Genomic DNA, 10,080 nt, shown 5'->3' on the forward strand with positions numbered 1-10,080 from the left:
ATTGGTCAATTGAAATAATCATAATAATAACAATCATATCCAACGTCATTCCACAATCATGTCAATTAATCAATTCATGAATCAAAGATGCATGATCTGAGCATTTAACTACGTTAATAAATCAATGCGATACTTTATTATTTCATGAATTTAATTAAGAAACTCTATATAATCCTCCACCTGGATTATGAGCAATAAACATGGTAAATCTAATTTATATTCACAAGGTCTATTGTGGGTAATTTTCACTCACTCGAATCTAGGGTTCTAAACTAACCTTATGGAAATGAGCAAGAGCAAGGATTACAAACCTCTCAACGGAATCCAATAACATCGGGTTCTAGACCATTCAACGGAACCAAAATATCGAGTGGTTTCTCGTAATCTACCCAGACCTGTCACATGTACAATCAGTGCCTACATCATGGGAATGGTGCACTGGGCAACTAGAACTCTGATAAGCTGCGAAATTCAGGTGAGTGACAATAATACAAATATGTGATAATCAATAAAAAGAAAGACCATCGACCACAATTTATAAACCTCAAATATAAGTTCATAATTATGAAAACATAGTCAAGTCTCTAAAAACTCTGAATGAGTCACCCAGACATCCAATGGCTTTTCCAATTCAAACAACAAAGATTCTAAAAAACTATCGTTCATAAATACACTAAAATCTAGGACTAGAGGGACGCAGTTCGACCGAAGCCTACATAAGTAACCAAACAGGAAGTGGCCCCCCATAGCGGATTAACCAAGCAGAGTCGCTCCTACAAATCTAGTAGGCAGTGATCACCCATCACAGATTAACCAAGCATGATCACCCTTAAGTATGTATGGCTATAAGGATCACCTATCGCGTATTAACCAAGCACGATCCATAGAAAATATGGTCCCCTATCGCGGATTAACCAAGCAGGACCATGGTCCCCTATCGCTGATTAACCAAGCAGGACCAAGATAACCAAGTAGGTAGTGACCCCCCATCGCAGATTAACCAAGTAGAGTTACACCTACGGATATGTTAGGCAATGATCATCCATTGTGGATTAACCAAGCATGATCACTCCTAAGTATACATGGCCATAAGGATCGCCCATTGCGGATTAACCAAGCGCAATCCATAAATAGTATAGTCTCATATTGTGAATTAACCAAGCAGGACCATCCATGTACCATTGCTACATGGTGCAGACTTGGTGTCACCTAACCCCGTGATACTAGGGTAACGGTCCCCTACTAGCCCTTAGTTTAACAAACATTTCAATATGCACTTCAAATCACTTTTGCACAAATATTTTGAATCCATGAATCAAATCACATTTAATAAAAATAGATCGATGGCCAATTATAAAAATCACATTTTAATAGAAAACATATTTATAAAATCAAGTCACATCCACAAAGGATACTAATATAAGAAAACAGGGTAATAACCATATCACATATTTAAAGTCACTCACCGAGACAAGTCCGCAAAACTTCACTGAGTCTTTAGTAAAACTAATTTTAGTAATTGAAATGGTTCAAGACATGTTGACCAAAAGTCAACTCTCAGTCAACATTGGGTCCACACCCTAGTAATTTAATTTGGAAGATCCGCACATTGTATTTCGGACCCATAACTTCCTAAGTTCCACATTATGCTCATAGAACAACATACTAAAGTCTCATCACGATCCGACGGTCGGATCTCCGCCAATCTCAAATTTAAATTACGGTTAACAACAATCCGTCAGTTCTTACTATCCTCAAATATTATGTACTATTACTTATTTAAGTTTTATGCTAATCCAACGATCGGATCGTCAATTCATATAATAACTCCGTGGCGGCCAACTAGGCGGTCAACTACGAAACTTTATTAAAACATCGGAATTCCACTAAATGAATGTCAAACATGGAATTAGGGCATCAAAATTAGCCTAGGATGGTCAGGTAGGGTCTCGGCCCACGCGCCGCCACACTCAACGACCAGCTGCCCTGATTCGCCGGAAAATCTAACTAATTCCAAAAATAACCAAAATTCACAGAATTGTAGATCCCAATGAGTAGAGCAAGTTTTATACCTGTGACCAAGGCCAATTTGGCCGAGAAAAGCCTCAATTTTCCACGAACCCGTGGGAACCCTAGAAAGGGTGTTCTTGATTCGACGCCAAAACGAACTCCGACGCCCAAACCAATGCTTTGGTTTTTTTCCTGAGGTTGAGGGAAGTCTTATAGTGGTGGTAGTTAATGGTAATCATTGTCGGCTTCACCGAAAAATGGGGAAACTTGTCGGACAACTCGGAAATTTGTGGCTTTGATTTGTAAAATTGGGTTTGAAATTTAAAAATCTAACATCACAGAGACGTTGGGCTTGCCGAAAGCTTTCCATAGACACTGAAACCATCTCGAACAGACATCGGACCGAGAAGATAGAACCGGGTCAAGGAACGAGGTCTGGTGGAGAAACTAGGTTGGCCGATTCTCTCATTCTCCCTTCCCTCATTTCCCTCATTGCTTTCCTCTCATTTCTCTTCTTTTCTTTTCATCTCAGCCGTCCACGTGTCATCACAGATAATGGCTCCAACAATCTGGAACCTTCTAGATGAAGCCAAAATTACAAAGATAACTCTAACTTTAAACGTTAATAACTCTTTCGTTATAACTCTATTTCACGAACGGTTTGCACCTACGCGTTTGTGAGATTGTGCTCTATTCAAAAATATAAATTATGACCCCGAAAGGTCTCCGGATTTTAAATAAATAATTTCCAAACTTCAAACTTCATAACTAGTTTAATTAAAATCTAAATTCAAATAAATTGATATAAATTCTCGAAAAATAATACCAAATCTCAATAATACAAATACGTAAATCAAAGCAGTGAAATCTAGGAACGGGATTTCACATCTAAGCATCTTGATTTGAAAGCCACTCTGCAGCTCAACCATGGACTTAAATTTTTTGAAAATGCAGAACATTTGTGACTTGTGTTGCAAGAAAAATACCCAACACATTCTAGTATGATCATCAATAAATGTGAGAAAAAATTTGTTGCCCCCAAAAGTGGTGACTTGTGTTGGACCACAAATATCATAATAAACAAGCTCTAAGGGTTGTGATGCTTTCCAAGTCTTATCCTTGTCAAATGGTTCCATGTAACCCTTCCCTATAGCACATCTAGAGCAAACATGCTCAGAGAGTTGTAGTCTAGGCAAACCCTGCACCATTTCTTTGCTTTGTTGGAGCATCAAACTAATGTAGTCTATATGTCCAAATCTCCTATGCCACATCCAAGATGACTCTTCAACTGTTGCTTTATTTGCTATAGTGTGATTGATATATTCAAGAGCTAAGGGAAAACATCTATTTCCCTTCATTGGAACAATTGCAAGCAAATCTTCCATCTATATATCTCCATAAATATCAACCATGAAATTATCAAATACAAACCAATATCCATGTTCTATCATCTACCCTGCACTCAATAGGTTCTCATCTAATCCGAGTACTATCATAACTTCTTTGATATACCTAGTTTCACCCTTCATTTCTATAACTAGAGTACCCTTGCCAGTTGATTGTACTAAGTCTCCAATACCCATTTTAACTCTACACCTCATTGTTTTATCAACATCAACAAACAAAGACTCATAGGAGGTTATATGGTTACTACATACACTATCAACATGTACTATATGTTCATATTTGTTCCAACAGTAGCAGAATGGCAGGCATAAAACATTGTTGCAGTCTCAGTTACTTGATTGGCAAAGTTTGCTAGTTGTCCAGTCCTATTAGGTTGATCATAGTCCTTGATAAGATGCCCAAATCGATTGCATCCATCTCACTTAGTCTTCCTTTTAAACCAGCACTCACCATAGTGAAGCTTGTCATAATGTTTGCACTTTTCATTTGGATTGATCTAATTTGCCTCCTTGATCATTTTTGACACCTTGGTTCACAACATATTGAGGTTTTGGATCTCATTTCTTGCCTTTTGATTTCCAATTCTTCTTTGGTTTAGGGTTACCAAAGGAAGAACTAGACTGAGATCCCTTTGGATTCACATTCATACTAGCAAACGCTCTCTCAGTAGCACCCTCAACATGTTTATCAAGACATTCAAATCATCTCAAAGCAGCAACAGCTTCTTGCACTTCAATGATTTCAATATCCTTAGTTTGCTCAATTACATAATAAACAAGATCATGGGCTTTTGTTAGACCTATGACCAATTTCTAAACCAATCGCTCTCTGGGTAATTTCTCACCAAAGTTTTTTCATCTGATTCACCAACTTATTGAAATTCATGCAACGACAAACCTTTGATACTACGAAGGACGTTCAAGTTCCATCCCGAATCCATCCGCAATGGGAGAGAAGCCAACCCACACGCAGTGTTCCTCAATTTTCGAACACAACTATCTACGTCCTCGCACATCAGCCATTGGGCTGGAAACTGGCTAGTTTTGAGAAATGCCCATTATCCATTAGCCCATCTTGAAACTATTCTAATCGCATGTCAAGATTTTATCACGTGACCGTACTCCAGTATCACGCAATAACTTTTTCGAAATCATAAACACCTCAAAATGGAGTTGTGAATTTCTGCCAACAAATATTGCAAATTACAGAAGTGTATAGCATTTATGTACAAGTATATATACAACATTGATCCAGAACCAACAAATCAATCAGAACACAAAAAACTTTGAGTCACTACATGATTCTAACACAAAACCAAAAGCTATGTTCTCAGCAAAACTAAGAGCAAAGTAGCCTACCTAGCTAGCGCATATATTCCACCTTCCCAAGCTCTACCGGAAGGAGAAAAATTTAGACATTCCACGCTGTTGTTGTGTTGCGGTACTTTCCAAAATTTCCGTGATCACTAATCAGAAAAAGGGAAGAAAAATGCTCAGACTTCTCTGAAGCTAAAATAAATTAAAGAATATATATATATATATATATATATATATATCTCTCTCTCTAAAGAAATCTTGATCGAGAAAATGTTATGGAGGCGAAACTTAAGAAAAAAATCAGCAACAGGTCAACAAAATTGTCTTTATTTTCCCTTTCCCATAGCCCCTTCTCGCTGATTCCTGAAGTGACTGAGAAGCTGCTGTGCCTGCATAATATGTGTAAAGCACAATATTATCTTCTTTGTCCCACAACTCTATATTCTGACAAACTCACGCAATGCTTGGCATAGCTTCGGTTTTATGCTGACTCGACGGGGATAAACACTGAGTGAACGCCCTGGCAGTGTTCTAGGTTGTCCTAAAGAAACCATACATGGCATTTTATGTGCACATGAGATGTTTTCTAACAAACTTTCGACAATATAGATTGATCTCCCCGGTAATGGTAAATTATTGGGTTATAGCTGCATTAGGGCAATAAGTAATAACAGTTGCCAAATGACGGCAGGAAGAGAACTGTTTCACCAAACAGAAGGAAATCATCAGTATTGAACAATCAATTTTTTTTCCCATCTTTTTTGAAATATTTCTGTTCCCTTGCCTCCGCCATTATTTGGCACACTAACCGGTAAGCAGATCAACAGAGAGCTAAATAAATAGGCAAGAAAATTGTTTAAGCTGCATACCTTTTCCTTTGCTCTTGGTGTGCCAGACTGAGATAAGGCAACCAGGGGAGGAACAGCTCCTTCCTGAAGAACAAGGGTGCAAAACTTTGGACTATGAAGGCACAACTGCAACAATATGGAAGCAGCATTCTCCTTGCCTCTATGGGAACCTGATTCAACAATCTCAACTAGTAACGGAATGCCCCCTTCCCGTGTAATTGCTATGCGGCCCTCGGCAATGGTGGACAAATTTGCCAGGAGAGCAACGGCCTTGTCAACCATCCCAGAATCAGGGTCCATCAAATCAATAAGATGCTTCACAACCCCAGCTTGAACTAGGCGAGCTTTATTTTCATGAAAAATTGACAGATTAAACAATGCAGTACCAGCATCTTTCTTCCCCCGAAGAGTCCCTGAGGCTAGAAGATCAACCAAGGCCTTAACTGCACCAGACCGACCAATTTTTGCCTTGTATTCGTCCAATACAGAGAGGCTGAACAAAGTTGCAGCAGAATTTTCTTTCGCTCCGTCACTTCCTGTTTTTAGAACATGGATTAGGGGATCAATTGCCCCTGCTTCTGCAATCATCGCTTTGTTGTCTTCATTAATTGATAAATTCAAAAGAGCTGTCACAGCATGCTCTTGTGTTGTCAACTCTCCTGAATATAGAAGTGAAACTAATGGTGTAATAGCACCACACTGGCCTATAATAGTTCGATTCTCCATATTATGCTTTCCAAGAAGCCGCAACTCTTCTGCTGCCATAGTTTGCACTTCATTTGACTGGCTCTTGAGGTCTTCAATTAAATTCCTGACATGGGATGCTGTTGTCAACTCATCAGATCCTGAACTATAAAATGGAAGCAGCTGTCTATCAGGATAACTGGGGCTATCAGTCCATGCCCCTTCTGCTTTTGTCTTGGAAATGTGAGATAATTTTCCTGATAACCCGGGGGGAATTGCTGATTGTTTCTTTGGAGTAGAAGCAAACGGATGCTCAGATGTGATTTCTCCAGACAACCTACGAACATTTTCATGCTTATTAGATACCCCTGACACCTTAATCGATGCTGGAGGTGCATAATCGATACTGGAAACAGCACTAGTGGCTGATTCACCCCTGCTATGACTATATGACTGTTTTGGTGATGAGTGGCCTTTCTTGTTACTATCGCATCCATTGGACATTTCTCCACCTAATCTAGGAGAGACATCTTTCTTTTGCTTCTCAAAGATGTTTCCAACTTCAAGAGATGACCTCGATGTCGAATTGCTACTGTGTGTAGTGCAATGCAAACCACCTGTGTGAGTTGAATCTGCAGGAGATACTTGATCTGATGGAGATGGGACCAAGATAGCATTAGAGCCGTCAGAGTTCGCCGTAAGTTTTATATCATTTTCCTGACACCAGCTTTGTATCATAGCCTTGACAGTATAATTGGGAATGAGATTAGTATGGTACAGCCTCTGTCGGGTCTTTGGGCAAATAGTTAGCCCATGATCAATCCATTTTTGGATGGAATCTCTCTCATAGGTTTGACCTGAAGCTACAATCACAGGGTCCAGCATGAGTTGTGAAGACAGAGGGCAGCGGAAGTATGAAGGGATCGAGATGCCAGATACGGTTTCAAGGTGCTCAATTTTGACCATGAATTCACGAATATGGGAGACAAGAACCACAATTTGGTTAATTTGATCTAGTTTCCCTCTAACATCACCGACTTCGACATTCATTCTTTCCTTTTCTACAGCAATGCTTTCTTTCAGCAGTTCTTGGTTTGAAGTCAGATTAAGCAATTCGATAATTTTCATAAGAAGTTTGGTGGAAGGCATGACATCTTTACTTTGACTTCTCACAGCCTCTTCTAAGTATTCTGTTACTCTTTCCAGCTTCAAAGATTGAATTTCCTGTGTACAGTGCTGAAACAATTTACACAGATTAGAGATGCATCTGTCTTGACTTCCGATGAATCGAACAACATAAATATAAATAACTAGTAGGATGAGGAATATAAAGTTTCAAAGAAATAGGTTAATATTAAACAATTATAAGACTGAATATTAGAAAGTTTGTTAAATCAACCTCGTTTTCTTTTTCCTTTTTTCCTTTTTTCTTTGTAAGAAAATGATACATACAGAAGGCAGTTTGAACTTAGCAAATACCTGAAGACCCGTTAAACTTGACCCAGATGAAGATGACTGTGACAGTCTACGTAATATGCTGCAAATCTTGAGTGAAGAGTTTTGGATAGTTATCAACAGCGGCTCACACCACCAAGCCTGAGGATAAATTGTTCGAACTATGATCAAAATATGTGAAGAAAACCGCACCCCTTAACACATGCACGGACACACACCAGAGAGTACGTCAAATTTGAGGTATTTAATGCACAATTATTCGTTCAATTTCCGTGTATACAAAGGGAAATGCAGAAGCATCATAACATACTGTGATTGCAATTATTGTTGTAAGGTTTCTATGTCTTGCACCACGGGTTTCCTTGACTGTATGTCTTTTCAAATGAAATAAATCAACAGAGATTCCCTAATGAGAATCCTCAAGCATGGCCTAGAAACAAGGACGTGAATTTAGCACAAGAATAGATTTGCACTTACACTTGAAATTTTGCTCGACTTTGGAGACCAGTTTTCGATGAATTCCCTAGCTCCATTGACAGCCATATCTAATTCTTCACACTCTTTATATAGAATGTCATCTGACGGTACTTTAAAGTCGACTACTTCATCAATCAATGGCTTCAAAAGCTTCAGTACATCAACTATGGTTCTGTAATCCTTCTGAATAGGAATATGTTTCAATGTTTGGCTTGAAACTAGATGAACGAGTCGAGATATACTGTTTATCAGACATTTCATAGATGATGTGTCCATATCACCTGTTTGAGAAAAGAAACCACAAATAAATACTACAAACAACAGAGAATTATTATCGAAAACATTGCTAATGTGTTCTGCGAAACTAGTTTCGATTTCTGGTTCTGAAAGTCCTACAGAACCTATTGCTTTAAAGGCTGTATACCAATTGGTCCTCTTTGTCTACGTAACAACTTAAAAGAACGGTCCTTGGATTATGAAGCAACCATCAATTATGTGTTGCAACGATTCTCTTAACAATGTGTATAGAATTCTAGATTCTAAAACATTGAATAACTATTGCAAATATCAGAATCTTTACACTCATTGTCTGCCTCTTGCTGTTTCAAAAAACCAAATTTTTGGGCTATAACCATTTCGATTCAAGCTACCAAATCAATTTTATTACACACTCTGCAAACACAAAACACTCTAAGGGGGGAAACATTATTGAAATCTTAACTCTTTATCCTTTTTTCACAATTTGTTTCTGAAAACCAACACAAAATGAGATTCAAAAACTAATTCTCCTCCCCTCAGCTCAACTTCCTTGGTCTTTTTAGAAACAACAACCAGAGGCGGGTGAATTCACTAAACCAAAAACGTTTCATTTCCTCCAACTCCAAAATAACAATACCTTAATTTCTCCTAAAACAATGCTGATCAAACATGTTACAGATTATCAAACTCGCAATGTACACAAACCCAGAAAAATTGACAGAAAACCCACAAGAATAAACACAGCTAAATCCAAACTAAACAAACAACACCAAACCATTTCCTCCCCCACCCATTAACATAAGACAAACATCACCAAACATTTTACTGGGTAAATAAAAATAAAAACAACAACATTGGATAAAACGAAAATTGTTACCTTTGAATCAAACTGTACTCCTATTCATGCAGTTAGAGGCTTAGAGCTGGTGGGTTAAGGCATAAAAAAACAGATCTTGATGAACCCAAAGCCAAAGGTGGAAACTTTGACATGAAACTTCAATTGGGTTTTTTATTCAAGAATCAATCTAACCCTCATGCACTGCTTTCGTTACAAAGCTGCATGAGAGAGAAGGAGAGAGAGAGAGAGAGAGAGTGTGTGTGTGTGTGTGTGTTGGGAATGAATAAATTTAGAGGAAAATAAATTAAAAAGTAAATTAAAAGAAACAAACAAACAAACAAAATTGGTGGGGTCTATTTGGGTGCAGATTTGTTGGGCGAGGAGGTGAAGATTAATTAAGAGGTTATGAAGAAGGTAAAATGTAAAGGAGGAGACTTTCTCACTTTGGGGATCTAATCATGATTAGAGAGAAAATTTGTAAGGGAATTCATGCCGTTTTTAATTAAAGTATTAGAGGATGCATTAGAACAATGACATCCAGGAAAAGATTCCACTGAGGAAGTACCATTGTTTGCCAAATTTCCTTTTGAAAAATGTGAAGAGATTTTCTCAAAGTGAGGTTCTTCGTAGATTCTGTGTTACTTTACAATTTAACATTAATTCTCGTATCAATTTTATAAAATATTGTATCAAATACATGAGATAATTGATAATCCCTTAAGATTCTCTTATCCTTAGCACATCTCTTTTCTTTTTAAATTACTAATGTGCCATTCACATCTCACAA

At 38.0% G+C, this 10,080-nt stretch overlaps 1 protein-coding gene across 3 annotated transcripts; it reads right to left on the bottom strand.

The window, feature by feature from the left end:
- Positions 1–4,612: 4,612 nt before the first annotated feature.
- On the bottom strand, positions 4,613–9,797 carry LOC137729646 (U-box domain-containing protein 3). 3 transcript variants are annotated; one of them, XM_068468639.2, is made up of 5 exons: positions 9,333–9,797; positions 8,198–8,478; positions 7,745–7,861; positions 5,603–7,501; positions 4,613–5,122 (listed from the first exon to the last, which is right to left on the bottom strand). In XM_068468639.2, exons 2-5 carry the CDS (start codon positions 8,471–8,473, stop codon positions 5,060–5,062), a joined length of 2,355 nt encoding a protein of 784 aa, XP_068324740.2. In that variant the 5' UTR covers positions 8,474–8,478; positions 9,333–9,797; the 3' UTR covers positions 4,613–5,059. The 3 variants fall into 3 exon arrangements, with proteins under 3 accessions (XP_068324740.2, XP_088534893.1, XP_088534892.1); XM_088678767.1 differs by having other exon boundaries at positions 4,613–4,882; positions 9,333–9,616; XM_088678766.1 differs by having other exon boundaries at positions 4,613–5,432; positions 9,333–9,616.
- Between the last annotated feature and the right edge of the window lie 283 nt (positions 9,798–10,080).

Source organism: Pyrus communis, chromosome 10 (genome assembly GCF_041283825.1).
Source record: "Pyrus communis isolate YQ-2024b chromosome 10, ASM4128382v1, whole genome shotgun sequence".
NCBI classification, from domain to species: Eukaryota; Viridiplantae; Streptophyta; class Magnoliopsida; order Rosales; family Rosaceae; genus Pyrus; species Pyrus communis.

Bases quoted from the DNA above. Each gene is read 5' to 3' on its own strand.
- LOC137729646 (XM_088678766.1), bottom strand. From the start codon at position 8,473: ATGGACACATCATCTATGAAATGTCTGATAAACAGTATATCTCGACTC. The intron at 7,862-8,197 runs GTAAGTGCAAAT...ATTTATCCTCAG, and splicing joins AGTCGAGCAAAATTTCAAGT to GCTTGGTGGTGTGAGCCGCT. The intron at 7,502-7,744 runs GTATTTGCTAAG...AAATTGTTTCAG, and splicing joins CAAGTTTAACGGGTCTTCAG to CACTGTACACAGGAAATTCA.